We start from the raw sequence: 21602 nt of genomic DNA on the forward strand, positions 1-21602 counted from the left end.
TGCTAGATTTACCACTGCTTCAAGAATCGTCGTCGGCGTTGCAGCTCTCATTAATCTTGTCAATGGAAAGAGGTTTCATATATAATATCTGATACGCATCAGTAAGTTATCTCTATTCTCTACATGTATCTATATCTCTGGTGAGAGAGGAATAGTGAGCAAAAATGGTATGTTCACAATGTCGCCTGTACATATTTTTCTTCTCTATGAAGACGACTTGTAAAGAAAGAAACAAAAATAAATCAACTTTACAAAGTAGGGTGTAAATGTTACAAGTTACAACCCAATCTATATACTTAATGGTGAATCGAGTAGCTTTTCTTCCAGAGGAAACTGAATGGTCTTGTCAGTGTTTTCCTTCTCGAGATTGATTTAGTCAAAGGTTTCACTTCTGACTCCGGAGTTGAAACTGACGCTGGTATTGACATTGGTGCTGATACGGTTTTCCTGGGAGCTTCATCTCTGTTTGGCAATGGCTGATCTCGTTGCCTTTGTTCCTTGAACAGCATCAGAAGCTTCTGGGACTTGTCTCTTCCTCGTGGACTTCCATTCACTGAGATCGACACCAGAGACGGGATCACTCCTTCTTGTAGTACCATCTGGATACATGATTCGTTTCCCGTGCATAGGATCACTAGGCAAGAAACGGCTTGCTCTTGTTCGACTGCGTCACCAGTGTCTAGTACAGTTGCAAGAGTGCTGACCAGGCCTTGTGTTGATATCATCTCTTCTTTCCCTTCCCGGCTAGAGGCTAGATTTAGTAATACGGCTAATGACTTCTCTATCCACAAGTGGTCACCTGTTGATGCAAGAACTTGGAGGCTTTTGATTAAATTTGATGAAAGGAGAGTGGGTATATTGGGAGGGTAGGTAGAAAGGTTGTAGAGGGCATGAAGAGCGTCCAGCTTGCATTGTGTTTCCGTTTTATCTCCCTGAAGAAGAAGATTAACTAAAAAAGGAACTGCTTGACTTGAGCCAATCACGGGCTTGGCCTGTTCAAGGCAGGATATGTTTAAATATAACGCAGTTGCTGGCCCTTGAGACTGGGAACAAGAGATCATTTTCTCCAGCAGCGGAATGACCCCTGAAGTCAACATCAACTCTTTGTTCCTGCAGTTCAATGAAACAAACAAAACAGAAGAAATTATGAGAAGGTTTGCGCACGAAGAACACTGGTTAACACAGACTTCCCCTACAGAGGAACAATCAATGTCCTTAAATGGTTATATTAGAAGAAGATCAAACAGTGATATTCCTAAAGACTTCGATTGGTAACAGAAAAAACAGGATGAGCTATCAAACCTGTTATTGTTGACTGCTAAGTTAAATAGAGTCATAGCTCCGGTTTCTTGTGCGCCTGAATTGTTTTCAGTAACAGCCGATCCTAGAAACCGCAAAAACGCTTCGACAAACCCATTGGCTCCCATGAGGATCCTGGCCTCTTCATCATCCTTTAACAATAGCCTTGCATTTTCTACTACTTTACACTTTTTAGCCAAGTCCTCCTCTTTGTCCAAGATTGCCAGTATATCCTGATACCTCTCTAGAACATTGATATCAGAAGTCTCCTCATCACCAATTACAGGCACATTGACTTCTTCGTTGTGTTGTTGTTCGGAAATAATCGCACTGCTCTCCTCCAGAGGAACAATTTTAACATCTTTCGGTGTGCACGATCCTATACTATCACCTGACTTTGAATTGGTCAATTCAGAGTCAGACAGGGCTAGTCTCCAGTAGTTAAGGTCAAGAGATTCTGGTGGTCCAGTAGGGACTGTGATCCCGTTCTGCTCACACCAACTCGCAATCAGACCTTTAACACAGTAATTGGGAGTCAGGGAAATATGTGGGAGCTGCTGCTGTGTCTTGGGGCAAGAGTTATGTCCATCACTAAACCATTTCTCGATACAGACCCGTTCATAAGTCTGTCCAGAAGCGATAATGACAGGATCACACATAAGCTGCAGTGATATGGGGCACCTCAGTTCTTCTGGTGGAATGGGCATTTGTCCTGATTTCCTACTGTTCATGGGCTTAAAGTTAATAGAACCAAACTTCGATAGTTGACGTCCAAACGCATGAACACGGTCATCATTAGAACCTTGACCAGTGGGTGAACATGGTGGTGAACCCTGAGAGTCATTCTCATCCATAATCTCACTTCTGAATAGCTTGGAATATTTTCTCATGAGATGCAAGAGGTAAGCCACAATTGACTCCTTCCGCTTGTCTTCTTCCACACGTGCCCTGTCAATGAGTTTCTTTAAAGCACGCCGCTCCGCCAGAGCTGATCTAGAAGAAGTTATACTGAGTCTAGTAGCTGCCTGGAGAAAAATTTCAAGTTCTGTGCTGTCACTGCAGTTGTCAAATTTCTTCCCTTGTTGCAATAGTGCAATTATCCGATCACCAACGTCCTTCTCTGATGGATCAAGCAAGAACTTGGTCTGCTCTAGTTCACTAACAATGTCCAGAATCTGAAGAAATTAAATATCAATATGAGAATTCGCAACTAGGACCTAGCAGAAACCATTGTATCGATCAGAACTTTAAATCCAACAAACATAAGCCATAGACAGTTGGAAAGATTGTGTTGTGCACTGAAATAGAGATCACCTGAGAGCCAATAGAGCTAGGGACAATGTCCTCCACGCGTCTAAGACCATCGATAAGTGCAGATTTTGCTTTCTCAAATTTCAACAGTACAGCATCACCAGTAATGGCCTGTGCAGAAGGACAATGGAGGAATTTAAGAGAGACCAAAGACACAAAGACAAAGAAAATCCATCAAAAGAAAGAGACACATAAAGAGAAACTCACCAAATAAAGTTTGCTACACTCAGAACAGTGTTGTAGAATGTTCTTTGCTTTCTCAAGTGCAATATGTAAAGAACACAAGGCTTGAATCCCCGATTTACTCCGAGGTCTAGCTTCTTCCAACGAAGGGAAGATTGACAATACCTTGCAATAAACAGCAGATAGTTCCATGCACATATCTCTATGTAACTGCATTTTAGCAATGGCCATTACACAAAAATTTTAGCAAACTAAGTATAGAGAAGATTTTCAAATACTCTCTCTCTCTCTACAGGGCAAGGGATCAAAGAACAAGAACAGAAATCCCAAAAGACACCAAGATTCCCAAATACTCTCTTTCTCTCTCTACAGGGCAAGGGATCAAAGGCAAAACTGGATTCTCAGGGAGAATCACATTTCTAAAACACTATAATAGAAAACGCAATCCAAACATAAAAAGCAGAGACAACATAGTAAGCAAAGCCCGTTTTGTGTCCATTTTGATTACAACAAACAACCACCGACAATGAATCATTTAGAAAGATTGATGAATTGAAACGAGCATTAAGATACCTTGGCATCGCTAGCAGCGAACAAATTCTCCTCGAGCTCGCTTACATCCATGATCTAAACCAACCTCACCCTGAAAAACTCAAAGCTATGCCACAGAGAGAGCTTAACACAAACCTGAAGAACATGAAACAAAGATGGAATCAGTGTCGACAGAACAGAACCACGCATTGAAGAATATATTATACACAAAACGCAAAGGCATTGCCTTTTTGGTTCCAAAATCTGAGGAAATAACGAATCATTTCGTCGTCGTGAAAACAACAACAAAACACGATTCTGAAAAGAAGAAAAAAATACCTTTGTTCTAAGAAAGACAAAACAGAAGAATATACGAAAAAATGGAAGCAATCCAACTCCAAGCATAACGGTAGAGAGAAAGAAATGGGAGAAGAACCATGTCAGCTCTCCACAAAACACGCAAAAAAAATCTACGATTACAATTGAAACACGAACCAAACCATCGAATTACACGAATGTTACAAGCGACAAACCAAAAAATATAAAACAAAAAAAAAAAGAGCTGGAAGAAGAAAAAATTAACGCACGTGTGGAAAACTCGCAACAATAATACCAAAAGAGCAAGAAAACAAAACAAACAAAACTGAAAAAAAATTGCAGAGAAGAGAAGTTAAGACCACAAAGGCACATATGGAGAGATTTGCAGGAATTTTAGGGTTTATTCTCTCCTTTGTGATTCGGCAATCAAAGAGAAATGAGTTTTTTTTAGAGTGAAGAAGTCACGAGTGTGTCATTTATTACAACCGCAGTTCCATTTTCAATCCACTTTTTTGTTTTTTTTTTTGTTAATTAGTATAAAAAAGTTGGTTAGCAAGTAAAATTTTCGGTATTATAAAAAGACTTTGCAAAAAGACAAAAGTAGCAGTGCTAAATAAATGAGTAAACAAGACAAAGAATGAAACTTTTTTAAAAAATGGGTTACGATCAGTTCCAATCACGACGATCTGTTGTTGGTCAAAACTCAAAAGTCCACTTGCTCTGCTTTCTTTACTTGTTCTTTCTCAGTTTCACCCATCTTTCACATAGCTCAGCTTTGTTCAAGCTTTACTCCAACGATACTCAGATGATCACCGGATCATTTAGCCCATCTTCCAGCGATCTGGTCAATGATGAATCACAGAGACCTCGTGTTATCACTCCTTTTCCTTCTCCTAAACTCACCGACTTGCCTATGGTACTTACTCTCTCACCACATTATTTTCTTCTTCTTTTTGTTTTCACTGTTTGTAATTTGAATCTTGATCTTCTTGTAACAGTTTCAAGATGACCATAAGGAGAGCTTGTACTGGGGAACTTATCGCCCTCAGGTTTACTTCGGAGTTCGAGCCAGGTTATGATTCTGCACTACTTTCATTAGACCGTACTAGTTTTTTTTTATCTTTTAAGTCTGACATGATCTGTGTATGAATCAGTTATTTACTGTGTCAAAGTTCATTGATGAGCTCTTAAAAGAGCTAGTGGCTCTTCTTAGTTTTGTAAAGGGAAAGCTAATCACTCCCCAATGTAATGTGAAACTGTGTTTTCTACTTGTGCAAGCTGCTAAGTTTGTAGCTGACTATATATGCAGAACTCCTAAGTCCCTCGTTGCTGGCTTGATGTGGCTCGTTACCAAAGATGGGAAACATGTTATGAGGCATTTCTGTGAAAACTCTGGCGATCTTAAGTCTTTTGGCTGGAGAGAACACAATGGAAGAGATTTTGGGCGGCAAGAGCTGTTTGAACAAGATATGGTTTTGGAGACAAGTTTTGTCAAGTCTAAGGAGGGAAGCCTTGGTTATGGAGGGGATTGGTCAACTCGAATCAATGTTCAAAATATGTTGAATGATGAAGTAGAGAGAACCGTACATCTCTTCTTCTATCTAGCTGATGAAGGTGGTAATGGTCTGAATTTAGGCAAAGATGTATTGGGGCTTAAAAGGAGTTCTGTCCTGGCTTCGGGTTCACGCCAAGATGTAGGAAACTGGCAGATGCACTTAAAATCACAGGTAAGTTTTTTATTTAAAGTGCCATTGAAAGATCACACAGGATCATTTTAGTTTACTGTCTTTGCAAGAAAATTGACCATTTCCTCTTCTTTTGCAGAATCAACTTGAAACACATTATTGCGGTTTTAAGACGCCTGACATTGTCAATCTGTCTGATCTTGTTCAGCAAAATCTTGTTGTTCAGGTTATATCTCAGTTTTGCAAGTTTCCAATTTGTATTTGATATTTCTTTGACAAAGACCAAAGTGTATACCTATATTGGTTTTTATATTTTTCAGGAAGGGAAGTCTGAACGACTTCAGCTCTCTGACACATCAGAGGATTCTTCAAACATTTATGTTTTTCAGGTAATCATTCTTGATCAGGATATATGAATACAGATGTGTTTTAAAAACAAAACCATCATCCTCAAATAACTCATATGAATTGTATGATCTAGATGTTTCTTCATCCCCAATCCCCATTTTGTCTTACAGATTTCCACTACGACTCAATCTACTATAGATATTGCCTTTATCTCTGGAATAAGAGAAGAAACGTCCAACACGGAGAACCGTATAATGAGTCTTACAGGTTTAGATTTGCTGAACAATCAAATTTTACGTAATCGTATTCCAGTCATAATGTGAACAGTTTGGATAGTAGACACCATTTTCTCTGTTGTCTGTCTATGACCAGAGGTTCCTTATAAGAACATGTTTTGTCTAATACCATTTCCTTTCAATACATCTATTTTTCATTAGCTGGTCTTTAAGCTAAGTTTCTGTCTTTACTCCGTGTAGGCTCGCCACTCTCTAGTCTACTTGAAGAAAAACATATAGCATTTGATGCAAAGTTCAAGGAATGCTTCAACCTGTCTGAAAAGGTGTGATTCTACTCTTTTTTCTTCTCAACACAAAGATCAACTTATATGAAGGATCTCATTAGCAAATCCATTTTTCACCTCTCAGCTCTACTAGTAGTCTTTTCTTTTCTTATACGCTTTCAAAGTCTCAGAAACTGTTGCCTAAATTCTTTGGTACTGACTTGCTATAGTAAATTATTATATGCATTTGATTTGATGTGTTTAGAAGAGATAACATATATGATTCTCTCTTCCTGTTGCTCCAGCTTGATCTTGAAACTTTTGTGGTTGGTAAAGCTGCAATTGGGAACATGCTTGGTGGCATTGGTTACTTCTATGGTCAATCAAAAATTCATGCTCCTAGAAGTACTCTGGTGAGTTTCAGTCCTATTTCTTTTTTCACTCCAAAACAGTTTTATATATAGAGTTAACAATGTTCAGTTGCAGGCTAAAAGTGAGGATGATTTCTTGCTATACTGGCCAGCTGAGCTGTACACAGCAGTTCCAAGCCGGCCTGTGTTTCCTAGGGGATTTTTGTGGGATGAAGGCTTCCATCAACTGTTGATCTGGTTCGTTTCATTACACATCATGACTGAACATTTTCTTAATAATTTTATAGTGTCTTTAAGATCTGTTTTAACAAAGTTGTATGATACAATCATTCTTTGAAGTGCTTCTATCTGTGTTTGATCAGGCGCTGGGATGTCCAGATAACGTTGGAAATTGTTGGAAACTGGTTAGATCTAATGAATATTGATGGATGGATTCCTCGTGAGCAAATTTTGGGAGATGAAGCTCTGAGGTTGTTATGATACTCTTCCTAACCTCAAAATAGGCATCATTATTGTTTCTTGTTAATACTGATTCCATTCTTTTTTTTTTTTGCTGCAGTAAGATTCCAAAGCAGTACGTTCTTCAGCTCCCAAGTAATGGCAATCCACCTACACTACTTTTGGTGATACGCGGTAAGAAGTATGTCTTTGATTATGCTTCTTGCATTGTTTTAGGGAGAATGGCTCAAATCCAGTTCATTCTTACACCACTCCAATTTACCAATAAGTTTTGCCAGTTTGTACCTTGTGTTGAGTTTACTAATCATTCTATATGACCTTGGTAGATGCTCTTGGATTGGAATAATGAGATAGATTTAAAATAGAGAACAAGATTTCAGAATCATATCATCAATTCCATGTTGACATTCCTTGTATTCTTTTTGCCAGATTTGATCGATGGTATACGAGCAGAGAAATTTAACAAGGCAGAAAGAGACGAAATCTTGTCATTCCTTGACAGGGCTTTTGTACGGCTAGATGCATGGTTTAAATGGTTCAACACTTCCCAAATAGGTAACATTGACAACATTGGAGACAATACTTTATAGTGTTGCAGGATGTTTTCTCTCTTCAACTCCTGTGTTTTGTGTTTATAGCATTTAAGTGACTACTGCATACAAATCACATTGAGTATATTAGTCCTACATTGTATGTTTTCATATATTTATGACTTGATTAAACATCAGGGAAGGAGAACGGAAGTTATTATTGGCATGGCAGAGACAATATAACAAATAGGCAACTAAACCCTCAGGTACCCTTACTAGCTTCCTTTTTCTTTACTTGGTTTACCAGACTTCAGAAATACCTGATGCCTTAGCTTTCACATATTTGGGCAGTCTCTTTCCTCTGGTTTGGATGATTATCCACGGGCTTCACACCCAAATGAAGATGAGAGGCATGTTGACCTTAGATGCTGGATGTATCTTGCAGCAGATTGCATGAACTCCATCCAAGAGTTTATGGGGAAAAAAGAAACACTTGTGACGGTTAGAAGAACATGAAAATTATATCAACTACATTCTCTAATATATACATCACATATCTTTGAAACTGTATCCTGCAGGAGGATTATAGCTCTATTTCCAAGCTGCTTTCAGATTTCACTCTTCTGAATCAGGTTTATACTTTTATTATGCAATGGTTCTCTTTAAGACAAGAATCGCATTATCTCTTTTGGTCTCACTCTCATCTCTTCTTCAACAGATGCACTATGATCATGACCATGGGGCTTACCTTGACTTTGGTAATCATACAGAAGACGTAAGGAAATTTTGATGAATTATGTCAAAGAGAAGCCTAGATATCAACTGTCATGATATATCATAAACCTATATATCTAGGAAATTTTGCTGAATCATATATGCATTGGTCTGATTTCTCAGGTTCGGTTAATCTGGAAAGAGGTAACTGGAGAAGATGGTCGTTTATCTCGAGAGTTTGTAAGGGAGACATTTGGGAAGCCAGAGCCAAGATTGGTTCCTCACATTGGTTACGTCAGCTTCTTTCCCTTCATGTTTAGAATTATCCCAGCTGTGAGTTATATATTGTGCATTAGTATCATCCATATGATTGTTGAACCCCTTGTGGAAAACTAGAACTAAACTTAACACATTTGTTTGTTGTTTGACGAAAGGATTCTACAATCCTTGACAAACAACTCGATCTCATCTCAAACAGGAGCATTGTATGGAGTGACTATGGATTACTTTCACTTGCCAAAACTAGGTGAGCCTGCAAGAACAAATATATCTAAGAATTTTCATTCTTCCGTGATTTCATTACCACTCATTTGTTGTCTTCATGCAGTTCTTTGTACATGAAGTATAACACTGAAGACGAAGCACCATATTGGAGAGGTGCAATATGGATGAATATGAATTACATGATTCTTTCTTCCCTGCACCATTACTCTAAAGGTACATTTATGAGTCCACACCTCTTCCAAAACAAAAACTTTGTATAACCCATCAAAATTTTCTGCAGTGGATGGACCTTACAGCAGTAAGGCAAGAACAATTTATGAGGAACTAAGGATCAATCTAATTAGGTAAGCATGTTTGTATAAGATACAGTTGAAGTTGAAGATGTCTTGAGTATATGTGGCCTTACCTATGCTGCGTTATTGATGCAGGAACGTGGTTAGAAACTATAACCAGACTGGTTATATCTGGGAACATTATGATCAAACAAAAGGAACTGGAGAAGGTGCACGTGTCTTTACCGGTTGGTCTGCACTGATCCTCTTAATCATGTCTGAAGAATACCCTCTATTTTAGAAACCCCGTTTTGATGACCAACATTTGTAACCTCGAACATCAAATCTATCCTCGTGTGTTTGTGAACAAAATAAGGCAGTCTCTTCCAAAGATTTTAATGAAAAAGCAATCACAATACATCAAGATTTATAGCTCAGCTACTACGTACATGTTAAAGCTAGCCTTGTGTGTCTGAGCATAACATTGTGCGCATCCAACCAGGCGATAGTAAAGGAAAGGAGACATTTAAAACTAGAGTAATTGCAGATCACTTTCATGGGTCTTGGGTCATTTCTGTATCTTCAGACACCATGATTTCTACATCCCTCATGTCTCGCTTTAATACGTTCCCAAGTCTTCCTATGGCTTCTGTCTCCTGTTGCAGTACCTATTTAAAATGTTCCAAAACGTCACATAGTTTTCTAATATATTTTACTGAAGAAAAAATCAAATTACCCATATACCAATCCAGAGGTTACTGTCCATAGATGTAGTATATCATACCTCCTGCATATCGATCAGGCTCTGCTCGTCTATTTTAGTTGACCCAGGGAGATAAAGGGAACTACCAGCAGCAATCGAATTTGCTTGAGCACGAGATATTGTCTGCAGACTTTGCACCCTTCTAGAAAGCTCTGCTCCAGGACCTTTCACCTGCAAATCCAGTAATCCACAACCATTTTATTAAAAATCAAAGTCAAACTTTCTGAACCTTGAGAAGAAACTAAATAAAAAATGAACACAGACCTGTCTTGTTATTGCAGTTAACTTCTCGGACAGTTCGCCCTCTCCTTTGGTCAAGGGTAACCGGAAACCCTTCCCTTCTAAACTCTCTATTATCCTCATCACCTTCAAGCACAAAGCATGAACACAAGGGTAAATGTAACTTTGACTGGAATCTGGACTCACATAACAAGGTCAGATATTTTAATGTGACGATTTCTCTTACCCTCAACATACGTCTTTGAAGACTCTGCTCCTTCTGTCTCAACCTTTCAATAGATGGAAAGGTATGTGCTTGCAAATGTCTCTGAAGCTGTAAAACAAAATCAAACAACTTCTTGTTAAATTATCCACTTATAATATGAGGCAGAAAGAGAGTTGTGAAATGATAACTCACCATTTTAACATTGCTCTGAGTCGTTTTTATTCTATCCCTATCTGAGACGAGAACTTCATCTTGAAGCTGCAGGTACCCATTAAAAATACTGTGTGTCAAGATTCATTTTTCAAGTGTGGTAAATGATAGAGTATCACTGGATATCAATATTATAAGAAAACAGTATTTGCTTAAGCACCCCATAAAATAGAATTTTCGCAGGTGAAGAGATCCAACCTTAAGGCGCTGAGAAAGATCTTTGAAACCTTGAACAAGTTGAGGCCACAGGCGTTCTCTTTCGGTAGAATCCATACCTTCAAGTTTGCTCATGGCCTCTGCCCACATTATCTACCACCAAAATACAAGCAATCATTCAGAGAGATCTCAGAGAATACATACATCAATCAAGAAACTAATAATCAAGAATCAGTATACACAAGAAAGCACCACATTGCCATGATATGATAGAAAAGATCAAGAAGATTCTCACATCTGATACAGCTGCAGGCTTCACCCGGAACTGTGGCTCAGTCACACTGAACAAAAGATGCTGCAGCAAGCAAATGGAAACATCAGTTAACATAACCACACAAAATCCAAACACAGCTAAAGGGTTCAAGATTATCCACACCAGACTAACCTGAAAAGCATACTTAGGATTCGTTGGATCTTCCTTATACGCTTCGATGATGGCCTAAATCAAAAGCGAATAAAAGGGAGAAACAATCAATGTAAAGACTAGATAGAGGTTATGGGGTTTTTAAGATCTGGAATTAAAGTAATAGCAAACCTGAATGTCACGATCGGCGAGAGAGTAAGGAATTGGAGCAACGGGAGCCATCTGAGTAGTCAATTGAGCATTTGGGAAAGGGTTTTGCTGTGCCGAGTTGTTGAACGGTGACTGATAACCAGAATTAAAAGAAGGCTGCTGCTGGAACAGTGAACTCGGCTGCTGCTGCTGTTGTTGCTGCTGCTGTGGTTGTTGAGATGAGAAGGGAGTAGAGAAGAGCGAGGAGCCAAATCCGCCGGTGGAGAAGGAAGGAACCGATGGTGTTCCGAACGCCGGCGTGGATGACGGCGTACCGAACGCAGGCGTGGATGACGGTGTACCAAACGCAGGCGTGGATGAAGGTGTACCAAACGCCGAGGTGCCAAAGGCGGGTGTGGATGAGGGAGTGCCGAACGACGGCGAGGAAGACGGAGTGCCGAACATTGAGAAAAGGAGAGGTTTAGATCTCAGTGAAGAGAGAGAGAGAGAGAGAGAAGGCAAAGGTGTTTTATTATTATTGACTAGGCAAAAGGCGCCATTGCGAAAACTTTAAAACGCAGCTCTAGTGTTCGACGATATTCCCGGCCGTGAGTCGTCTAACTAACTGTTAGGGTTTTGTTCACCTTTCCTCTATTGGTCAATAATACTTTGATCAATTCATTTTATCTTTTAGGTTTTCATTTTTCGAAATGTTAAGAGTTCACGTTAACTAAACACAGCTTTAGTGTATTCCAGTTCCACAGTAGTCTAGAAACAAAAGATGGAGCAGCTAGTGAGCATGGGTTTCTCCAGTGATTTGGCCGCCGAAGCGTTAACGGCCACCGGTGGGGATTCCATTCAGAAAGCCACCGACTGGATTCTCTCTCAGCGTTCTTCCCCACAAACCACCACCGCCAAGTCACAGCCCAAACTCGACCGCTTCCTCCGCCCCAACTCCAACCCAACCCCTGCCGTCAATGATGAGTCCGGCAAGCGCCCCAATTCCAAAACCCTAATGCCCTTCATGGGTGATGATTCCAACAAGCGCCACAAGCTCTCAGCATCCAGCCACCGCCAACATCATCAGCCGTTATCGGAGCGTATGCGTCCTCGCACTCTCGACGACGTTGTAGGTCAAGACCATCTCCTCTCTCCCACTTCCCTCATCCGCGCCGCCGTCGAATCCAATCGCCTCCCTTCCATTGTCTTCTGGGGTCCTCCTGGGACTGGGAAGACCTCAATCGCCAAGTCTCTCATCAATTCCTCTAAGGACCCGTCTCTGTATCGCTTCGTCTCCTTGTCTGCTGTTACTAGTGGAGTCAAAGATGTTAGAGACGCCGTTGAGAGTGCCAAAAGGCTTAACCTTGAAGGTAAAAAGAGGACAGTCTTGTTTATGGATGAGGTTCATAGGTTTAATAAATCACAGCAAGATTCATTCTTACCTGTTATTGAAGATGGTAGCATCCTCTTCATCGGAGCTACCACTGAGAACCCATCTTTTCATTTGATCACTCCATTGCTCTCTCGTTGCAGAATTCTGACTCTGAATCCCTTGAAGCCTAATCATGTTGAGACTCTGCTTAGACGAGCTGTAGATGATTGTGAGAGAGGTCTCTCCAATAGCGTTGAGGTTGATGATTCTGTCATTGAGTTCTTGGCTAATAACTGTGATGGTGATGCACGAGTCGCGTTGAATGCTTTGGAAATCTCAGCTACCATGGCTACCGCTCGAGCCGGATCTGGGGCTGTCGTGTCTGTTGATGATGCAAAGGAGGCTCTTCAATGCAAACATTTGGCCTATGACAAGGCAGGGGAACAACATTACAACCTCATAAGCGCACTTCATAAGTCTATGCGAGGAGGAGATGCTAATGCTGCAATCTACTGGCTGGCTAGAATGCTTGAGGCTGGTGAAGAGCCACTTTACATTGCCAGGAGACTTATAAGGTTTGCAAGCGAAGACATTGGCCTTGCCGACCCTTCAGCTCTTACTCAGGCGGTTGCGTGCTATCAAGCTTCACATTTCTTGGGTATGCCTGAATGCAATGTAATTCTTGCCCAATGCACCGCTTACTTGGCACTGGCTCCTAAATCTGTTGCAGTTTACCGAGCAATTGGAGCTGCACAGAAGGTTGTGAAGGACTCGGTTGGACAGAATGAAGGGGTGCCTCTACATCTGAGGAATGCTCCAACCAAGTTAATGAAGGACCTTGGCTATGGAAAAGAATATATATATCCTCCCGATGATCCTTCTTCTGCGGCAGCTCAGACATATCTACCTCCATCTCTTCTGCATTATAAGTTCCTGGAATGGCCTCGAGGTGTATCAGGTGATCTCCAAGATCAAGAACACGGGCTCTAACCACTATTCTTTCGTTCCTTTTTTTGTATGTGATGTATATAGAATCATGTTGCTCAAGTCTTTGCAGAGGCTACTCTTTAATTAGTGGGTTATTTCCTTCATTTAGAATGGTAGAAACAGAAACCCTTGTTATTAATTTATTAGGATACAAAATCGAACAAACCCACTTCTATCTCTGTAAACGAAAGAAAACCCAAGTGAAGAAAATTTCCATGGTACCCCATAAACGAACACAAATTAATGAGAATTCTCAGACGTGGATCTATGAACAAAAAATGTTTTATTGATTCTTCCACTCTTTCACTGATCAAGATTCAAGGCTTAGGTCTCCCCATTGGACCTTGTGTTTTGCGGCTAGATAATGGGCACCAACTGGACCACGACTGCCGTAAGGATAGAATTCTGGAATTGTCTTCTTTTCTTCTATCTCTTTGAGCAATGGAGTGAAAAGCGCCCAGGCAGCGTCAAGTTCATCACTTCTTATGAACAACCTGCGTTCGCCTTCTATTGCATCCAGCAGAAGCCTCTCATATGCGTCTGGGATCTCCTTTGAATACCTTCAACAACAAAAGGGTATATGAAACTATATGGAATATGCAGAAAAGAACACAATTTTTTTCTCGAGTTTGATCATATATGCAAAGTAAACCTAACTTTATATTTCTTAACTCACCTAGCTGAATAGAGAAGATTCAAGTTACTCCGGTCTAATCTCATTCCCAAACCAGGGACCTTGTTGTTGATTTTTAAATAGATAGCTTCATCTGGTTGTACACGAATGACAAGCTCATTTGTGGTCTGGTCAAGATCAGTACCAGAATTCCGGTTATATAAATTTCCAGGCACATGTCTGAACTGCACCCTTATCTCTGCACTGTAATAACAAATACAAATTGATTACTAACGGAAAAGTTCAATCAGAAAAACTTGCACGAAAATTCCCAAGTTTGGTACCTTCGGGTGTGTAGTGCTTTCCCAGCTTTCATTAGAAAAGGTACACCATCCCATCTTGCATTGTCGATGAAAAGTGCAGCAGCAGCAAATGTTGGGGTCAGGCTATCTTTTGGCACAGTTTTATCATCAGTATAGCCTGGATAAGTAACTCCTCCTGTGGTTTGCCCCTTGTACTGTCCTATCACTACGTCTTCAAGTTGTATTGGCCTCATCGAACGAAGTACTTTTACCTGAATTGATGCAAGGATTTCAAAATACTGTCTTGAACTCAACCAAATTATAATTATAAGAAAGGAAACAATATTAGACCTTTTCATTTCTGATATCCTCTGCATCCAAACTAACAGGTGTTTCCATGGCGAAAAGAGCTAATATCTGAAGTAGATGATTCTGCATTATATCTCTTATTATTCCATAATTGTCGAAGTACCTATATAAGAAGAATAGGTGAGTGTTAAAAGGCTTCAACACAGAAGAGAAATTAAAAAGCAAGACAGAAGACAACAACAATTACCCTCCGCGTCCTTCAGTGCCGAAATCCTCAGAAAATATGAATTGCACGTTCCTTATATACTGCCTTGACCATAGCGGTTCAAATATAAGGTTTGAGAATCGAAGAACCGACAAGTTCTCAACTAGCTCCTTTCCTAAGTAATGGTCTATCCTGTAAGGATCAACATTCCATATCAGCTAGGTATCTAAAACCATCATCAATACCAATTATAGAAATAACTTGAGCACAGTATCCCCACCTAAATATTTGGTCTTCCTCCAGGTACTGCTTAAGGGACTTTGTTAGAGCAGCAGAGGTTTTGGAATCTCGGCCAAAAGGTTTCTCGACAATGACTCTAGTCCATCCATTGACAGATGAAGCGGAGGAGCTTGCACATTTCACCGCATCAACAAAGATATTTGGAGGGATTGAAAGATAAAAAAGGCGGTTCGAGCGTCTTGCACCCTGCAATAATTATGTAAAGGATAAGGATATATAGGAAGGAAAAAAAAAATAAGAAGACCAAACTAATCTAGATTTTACTAAAATTTAACAAACACTCATAGTTTGCCCACTACTGTGTCCAGGTACCATAATCTACATCATATCACCTACCAGGGTAACACATGACCTGCCTAACCCTTCAGAAAAATGAGGAAGTGATGCAACCTGGTTGCTAGGTAATCATGAATAAGGTAAAAAAAAAACAATAAGCAGAGGAAAACATCAATACCTCATGCTCCTTGAGCTTCTTGTCCAATGCAACAAAATGTTCTTGAGAATCATACTGACCAGAATGGTAAAAACATCTCTTGAGAAACTCTTCCATCTTCTCGCTGCAGTTTGCCCTGAAACATCACACTTAAGTCTTAAACAAACCATCTCTGAAAAAAAAGAACCAAACTGAAAAAAAAAACCAAAAGGACCCATGTATTGGTGGTTATACAAAGCTACAGTGATTCACCTCTTATCAATTCTACATGTCAGAGTTTTGCTAACCATGTCTCTAAGTTCAGCATCTGTCATCTTACTCCTCGCATAGCCGAATATTGTAAAATGCTGCGACCAAAACACAGCTTACCACACCAGCCAATAATACCCAATCATGAGAAAGAAAGAGAAGAAGGTTTTATACCTCAGGAAGACAGCCTTCATAGTAAAGTGCGAAAAGGGCAGGGAATATTTTCTTCTTGGCAAGATCACCAGAGGCTCCGACCACCGTGATACTAACTGTTGACTGGTGTTCCCCGCCATCAGACTCCGCCACAAACTTGTCTGCTTCTATTGTAGGGATCGTTACCAATCCGTCTTTCAGTTCCTCAGCGGGGCTTGACTTGGTGGCTACTGCGCCTAAAACACACAATTGTAAGCGCACTGCATTTAAGGAAATTACATGTATTGTTGTGTCTAAAGTCGGAGACTTGTATAAGAAAATTAATCAAAATCAAGCATACATTTGATGAAGTAGTGAAATCAATCCTAAATATTCAAGCTTTACCGGCAAAGCAAGGGAAAAAGAAGAAAACCCAATTGAGAATCCAGTTAAAGTTACCATCTTGCACTAGAGCAGAGCTCTGAAAGGACTTCCTCTGCGATCTAACACAGAGCTGATAGAGATTTAAACCCTGAGGAGGAGCGGAGTGGAAGGAGAGTGACGGGCGTGGGTCAGCATTGATCAACGAAGAATGATGATGATTCGACAAGAAAGGAGACGACGAAGTGCGGGAGCGGTAGGTAGGGCAGGAGAGAGACGAAGAAAACGATGACATTTTCGAATTAGAGGGAGATGCAATTTTTCTCACAATTGCGCTAATGAGCGAGTTCTGTTAGTTAAAAAGGACAAGAACAATTGTCAAATTTGGAGCCTTTTGAGGCCTCCCAAAGGTTATGCCTCTGCCAAAATCTGTGTTTTGTGTTGGTATGGTTAAGTGAAGGGTTATTGCAAATATAAAATATATTCAATTCACAAGTGTCCTTTTGCTTTCTATTTCAAAGGGTTTCCCTTTAACCAAATGAGATCTCTATCTGATTTAGTTGATGAGCTCCACTTACAAAATCCCTTAGATATTGCAACAGTTTAGACTCGAACTTTGGGCTATTGAGACTAATTACGGTGGAAACAACCTCACTCTATATGTTAAGTTGTTAACGAACAACATTTTTAGGTTTTCCATTTATCCTATGCTTAGGAAGTGTTAAAGATTAGGTAGGTTGCATAATTTCCGAAGATAGGCCAACAGATATGTCTGTCTTTGTTTGATTTGGTACTTCTCAAATGGTGTCTCGTTTATATATTTTTTAGCGACTAAAATGTCATTCTTGTGTATTCAATCATGTCCCAACTTTTAGGTTAATTTATTGTTTGTATTGTCACATTTCCTCTTTTATAAACTCTTTTCCGATCATGTTACTATCTACTATCTAGGACTAGGGGTGAGGATGCTTATTGCTTTATTAAACATGTAAAGGGTTTAGTTCTTTTCTCATTAACAGATCCTTCAAAAATTAGAATGGTAGTTGTTCGTTCTAAAAATAACTAAAATACAATTCGGTTTAATTGTATTTTGGATATTTATTCGGTTCTTGATTCAGTTTCGGTTCAGTATGATTCGGTTTCGGTTCTTAAGTTTACCTTTTAAACTTTTTCGTCAATTTCAGTTTGGTTTTGGTTTCGGTTCCTTTCGGTTTAGTTTAATTCCGGTTCAGTAGTATTTTTTTGGCTAGGACTACTCATGGGCATCTTCTTAGAGCATATTCTAAGGCTTTGTCATTTCCATTCTGATATTTCTCGGCCCAGAGATAAAAAACAAATCCTAGAAAGAAAAAAAAAAGATGAATGAAGAAAAATATTGTTTCTCAAGTCACTTGAGGAACACTGTCCCTTCGACAAGACAATTTGAGTATCTCTCTCTCTCTCTCTCTCTCTCCGCCTCCCTCCGCCTTCACAAGACCGAATCTGTCTCCCGCGTACTTTTCCGGAGCTCCTCTTCCAATTCTCTCTTCGATCCTCTCATGCGGCTTCCTCTTCCACCTTAGTCTGTACAAGCTCGCAGGGTTGAGTACTCGTCTCTAGATATGGCTATTCCGCTCGGGAAGCTCACCATCCTCATCGGTGCAGGTCCGTTCATCTATTGGGATGTTTTTATTCTCGTACTGGATTATTGATCGGTGCTCGAATTCTTCTCTGCTTCTGATTTCGGTTAGTCGATGTGTAATCGCAATTAGGGGATGTGCAAAATTAGGGTTTTTTGATAAACCCTTTGGTTCCTGTAGAATGATCACTGTTGCTTCACTGGCTCTTAATCATCGAATCTTCTTCAGCTCAAATTTCAAGTCTTTTGATTAATTTAGTGCGTTCACTGTGTTGGTTTACCTCTGTAGCCTAGTTTCTTCAGTTCAGCCTATCTGAAAACACCGGAATTTGAAAAAGAATTCACTTTTAACTCTCATGTATTTGTTAAGGGATACATTAAACTTAGTTCCGTTGTGACTGCACCATCGATAATAAATTACCCATTTGCTATCTTACTGCATCGATAACTCTAGTGTAAATGTTTGATGTTCATCCATCTTGCTTTTACGTTAGGTCTTGTTGGGTCAGTGCTTGCCAAAGAAGGGGGCTTACCAGATGTATCCAATTTTGTTTCGGGGGCTTTTAAGGTATAAATTTCTATGTCACACTGCTTACCATCTTTCACCCATCTTCTGATTTCATTAAGTGTTCTCTGTTTCCTTTTTACTATGAAATATTGGGTGTAAAGCTTGGCGACTCCTTGTGTTGTTTGTAAAAATGGTTCAATGGTTTCTTTCTCTTGATAGATGGTATTTAGGCAACTGAAACAAGAAGAACCTGCCAAATCATCTAGCAAGCCTCGCAATGATACACTTATGGCCCAGGTTTGTTTGAGATTTATCTATTTATTGACGAGGATAAGTTATTAGATAGTGCTGGATAAGATTAGGCGTGTGGAGGACTTAGATTTACTTGTCTTATATCTATTTTTCTTGTAGGTTAACAGTCTTAGGCATGAATTGCAGTTGCTGGGTTCAAACAGACCTATCACTATTGTTACGACGGCAGGATCAGGTTCTCTAGAATTTTTGTGTTGAACTTTTGTATCCCTCTCTGCTCTAATCTTCTAGCTTAAAAATCTGTGACAAAGGACCAAAATGGTTTGGCTATTATGCTAATATGAAACAGTACACCAGAAACGTTTCTCAAACTGTTGACATTCGCTTATATTTTTCTGGCCATGGTTTTTGAAATTTTTCTTATAGAATTTTCTTCTTCTTTTGCTACATTTTCCCAACATCAAAGACGACAGACTTATGTCCTGATCTATCCCTAGTATTAGCAAGTCATCTCATAGATATGACGTTGATATTTCTTTTACTGTTAATTGTTGCTTAAAAGCAAATAATTTAACAACTTCTTTTTAATTCCTAGGTGGTAGAAAGTATGGTCTGATCATTATAATTGGAGTGATAGGGTACGGATATGTATGGTGGAAGGTAATATTCTTCACCATTCCTCAGCTACCTAAAGTAGTTACTTGCTTGCTCGAAGTGATGTTGGCTAGTCAAGATTTTTCGTATTTTTAGGAAACATTTATCTGGTTCTCCTTTTCAATTATTTTTTATGCAATAATTTCAGGGCTGGAAACTTCCAGATTTTATGTTTGCTACAAGGCGCAGCTTATCAGATGCATGTAATAATGTTGGCACCCAGATTGATGGATTTTACGCATCGCTCTCGGCAAGTTCTTATTTTCCATATTTTCTAGTACTCCTGAAGATTGTTTGCTTACTATTTTTTCTTGTTTTGACCACTAAACTCTATTCTTGTCTGTTTTGATGATTCCTTTTGTGATCTATTCCATCCACATGATCTGATAACTATTTTAATTTAGTTGCAGAACAACAATTTTGTCTCATTTTACATATCATGACAGGGCACAAAAAAGGATTTAAGTTCAAAAATTGATCAGATGGGTCGTAGTTTGGATGCAAATACAGAAATTATTCAAGAAACAGGTCGAGAGGTATGTTAGATTAAATGTTGACAAATACTTCCATTTCAATGTGTTGTCAAGGCCTTATGATGATTCTAACTGTTTGTTTCTTTATATGTCATAATGTTTAGGTGACTAAACTACAGGATGGTACAGCAATTATGAAGGATGACGTTAGGTCTGTTTTCGATGCTGTTGAAACTCTGGTGAGAAAATTCAGTGATTGAATATATGTTCACCAGTATGTTCTGCCTTTAAAAAAATGAAAAAGGGGTAATCATGTGATCTTCGTAATTTTCAGGCAAGCAAAGTCTATCGTATCGAAGGAAATCAGGTAACATTTGGGGTAGTTGGAGGTGCAACTTTTTTATTTCCACCAGGCATTGTATTGATTGAATTTAAATTTCTTGGTCATCCATAAAGGATATCACGCTTAAAGGAGTTGGGGCTCTGCATGCTCAGTGTCGGGAGAACCGAAGAACTCAAGAGTCCAATCAGGCATGAACCTTCTCCATTTTGCAGTGCATTTTAGGGAATTGGCTTCGTAATCTACATGCTCATCTTATTTACCCAGACATCTTTTATGTTTAGGCTTTGCCATCAACGTCATCAATGCCAGCCCTTGAGGCAGCTCCTATGACACCATCGTCAAGGGTAAACGACTAAATCTTTTATCTGGTCTCATGATGAATTTCAACTGTGCATTGCGTTTTTATTCTGTTCTTTTTGCTTATTTCTCTCTCTCTCGTGTTTTGATGTATGCAGACTTTATCTTTGCCTCCTGCTTCTCCCCGTGAATCCCAGTCTTCTTCAACTTCTAATGGCACACAACAGGTTTGTTCTATCTTAAACTAGACTTTGGATTAGAAACTGAAACTGATGTTGGTTTTAGCAAATACTGACGTTACGTTTGGACAGTCTCGTGGTCCCCTTCAGCACACTCAATCTATGTCTGGTTTGAAGGTAAATGTAATATTCTTCCTCCCTTCCTTTCAAACTTCGATATGGGTCAAACCCAACCTAAAACGATCTTATATAAATCTGGGTCTCAGGAGATAAATGACAGTGGAACACAATCCGGAGAAAGCACGGGAAACACGAGTTCGGGCCTGTTTAGTATGTTCTCAATACCAAGAATAGGGAGGACTCGTAGTGTGGTCAACACAGTACCTACTAACTCCATTGGACCCCAATAGTTGCTTGTCAATACCGAAGAGAGAGTTTTGATCATTCAAAAATGATGATCAGCAAAGCCAGAGATGGGTAAGTGCCAGTAGAGGATTTGAATAGATTATGCTGTGTGTATGCTCGGTCCCTTGCTTAGTGGAGAGAATGTCATAAATGGTGCATAATTTTTTGTAGGGATGCAGCTTATATTTAATTGGATTATATGTCACAGTTAATCAGTCTGTTGCTCTGCCCTTTCGTAACTCAGTTTATACTTTATACAGAAGTCGACGATGGTTTTGTCTGGCCGTCTCTTCTTTTCCTTTCTGTATTAAATAAAAAGCCTGGTCCATTTGGCAATTACATTGTTTCGACCAAATTTTTCGATAATAGTGAAAATGATAAGAGACTGTTTCATGTCATCATCTTTTGTTTACTTAGTGTGAAAAGTTTTGAAATGCTT

At 39.5% G+C, this 21602-nt stretch overlaps 6 protein-coding genes across 9 annotated transcripts; 3 read left to right on the forward strand and 3 right to left on the reverse strand.

Annotated features, from left to right (window-relative positions):
• Nucleotides 1-39: 39 nt before the first annotated feature.
• Nucleotides 40-4041, reverse strand: LOC17897666 (U-box domain-containing protein 6). Of its 2 annotated transcripts, none has more exons than XM_023789422.1 (7): nt 3664-4041; nt 3467-3480; nt 3367-3432; nt 2818-3003; nt 2614-2721; nt 1303-2474; nt 40-1110 (listed from the first exon to the last, which is right to left on the reverse strand). In XM_023789422.1, exons 3-7 carry the CDS (start codon nt 3415-3417, stop codon nt 297-299), a joined length of 2331 nt encoding a protein of 776 aa, XP_023645190.1. In that variant the 5' UTR covers nt 3418-3432; nt 3467-3480; nt 3664-4041; the 3' UTR covers nt 40-296. The 2 variants fall into 2 exon arrangements, with proteins under 2 accessions (XP_023645190.1, XP_023645189.1); XM_023789421.1 differs by having other exon boundaries at nt 3572-4041.
• A 266-nt stretch (nt 4042-4307) lies between these two features.
• LOC17897224 (alpha-glucosidase 2) lies at nt 4308-9461 on the forward strand. Its single transcript, XM_006306707.2, has 21 exons — nt 4308-4558; nt 4641-4714; nt 4952-5369; nt 5467-5553; nt 5648-5716; nt 5846-5942; nt 6152-6234; nt 6480-6587; nt 6661-6782; nt 6908-7015; nt 7105-7178; nt 7434-7559; nt 7733-7800; nt 7886-8035; nt 8113-8166; nt 8253-8309; nt 8432-8581; nt 8683-8774; nt 8856-8965; nt 9033-9096; nt 9181-9461. The coding sequence occupies exons 1-21, from the start codon at nt 4448-4450 to the stop codon at nt 9323-9325; spliced, it is 2367 nt and encodes a 788-aa protein (XP_006306769.2). The 5' UTR covers nt 4308-4447; the 3' UTR covers nt 9326-9461.
• LOC17900756 (nuclear pore complex protein NUP54) lies at nt 9403-11638 on the reverse strand. The gene is made up of 9 exons (XM_023788874.1): nt 11194-11638; nt 11044-11097; nt 10894-10953; nt 10641-10751; nt 10425-10490; nt 10254-10340; nt 10052-10153; nt 9809-9958; nt 9403-9692 (listed from the first exon to the last, which is right to left on the reverse strand). The coding sequence occupies exons 1-9, from the start codon at nt 11614-11616 to the stop codon at nt 9579-9581; spliced, it is 1167 nt and encodes a 388-aa protein (XP_023644642.1). The 5' UTR covers nt 11617-11638; the 3' UTR covers nt 9403-9578.
• A 30-nt stretch (nt 11639-11668) lies between these two features.
• Nucleotides 11669-13614, forward strand: LOC111832472 (ATPase WRNIP1). Its single transcript, XM_023788873.1, has 2 exons — nt 11669-11759; nt 11908-13614. Exon 2 carries the CDS (start codon nt 11933-11935, stop codon nt 13511-13513), a length of 1581 nt encoding a protein of 526 aa, XP_023644641.1. The 5' UTR covers nt 11669-11759; nt 11908-11932; the 3' UTR covers nt 13514-13614.
• Nucleotides 13615-13621: 7 nt separating this feature from the next.
• Nucleotides 13622-16823, reverse strand: LOC17898694 (glucose-6-phosphate 1-dehydrogenase 3, chloroplastic). Its single transcript, XM_006306330.2, has 10 exons — nt 16513-16823; nt 16096-16310; nt 15925-16019; nt 15694-15808; nt 15220-15425; nt 14982-15131; nt 14777-14897; nt 14468-14697; nt 14187-14387; nt 13622-14070 (listed from the first exon to the last, which is right to left on the reverse strand). Exons 1-10 carry the CDS (start codon nt 16727-16729, stop codon nt 13821-13823), a joined length of 1800 nt encoding a protein of 599 aa, XP_006306392.2. The 5' UTR covers nt 16730-16823; the 3' UTR covers nt 13622-13820.
• Nucleotides 16824-17789: 966 nt separating this feature from the next.
• On the forward strand, nt 17790-21561 carry LOC17900191. 3 transcript variants are annotated; one of them, XR_002835469.1, is made up of 15 exons: nt 17790-18078; nt 18547-18620; nt 18780-18857; nt 18972-19047; nt 19408-19472; nt 19615-19716; nt 19913-20002; nt 20104-20178; nt 20274-20306; nt 20396-20470; nt 20564-20626; nt 20738-20806; nt 20891-20941; nt 21025-21235; nt 21335-21561. XR_002835469.1 is itself a non-coding variant. In XM_023789671.1 (14 exons), the coding sequence occupies exons 1-14, from the start codon at nt 18036-18038 to the stop codon at nt 21166-21168; spliced, it is 1038 nt and encodes a 345-aa protein (XP_023645439.1). In that variant the 5' UTR covers nt 17790-18035; the 3' UTR covers nt 21169-21561. The 3 variants fall into 3 exon arrangements, 2 of the variants coding, with proteins under 2 accessions (XP_023645439.1, XP_006305260.1); XM_023789671.1 differs by having other exon boundaries at nt 21025-21561; XM_006305198.2 differs by having other exon boundaries at nt 17792-18078; nt 20891-20935; nt 21025-21561.
• The last annotated feature ends 41 nt before the right edge of the window (nt 21562-21602 follow it).

The sequence above is a fragment of the Capsella rubella genome, unplaced genomic scaffold (genome assembly GCF_000375325.1).
Source record: "Capsella rubella cultivar Monte Gargano unplaced genomic scaffold, Caprub1_0 scaffold_1, whole genome shotgun sequence".
NCBI classification, from domain to species: Eukaryota; Viridiplantae; Streptophyta; class Magnoliopsida; order Brassicales; family Brassicaceae; genus Capsella; species Capsella rubella.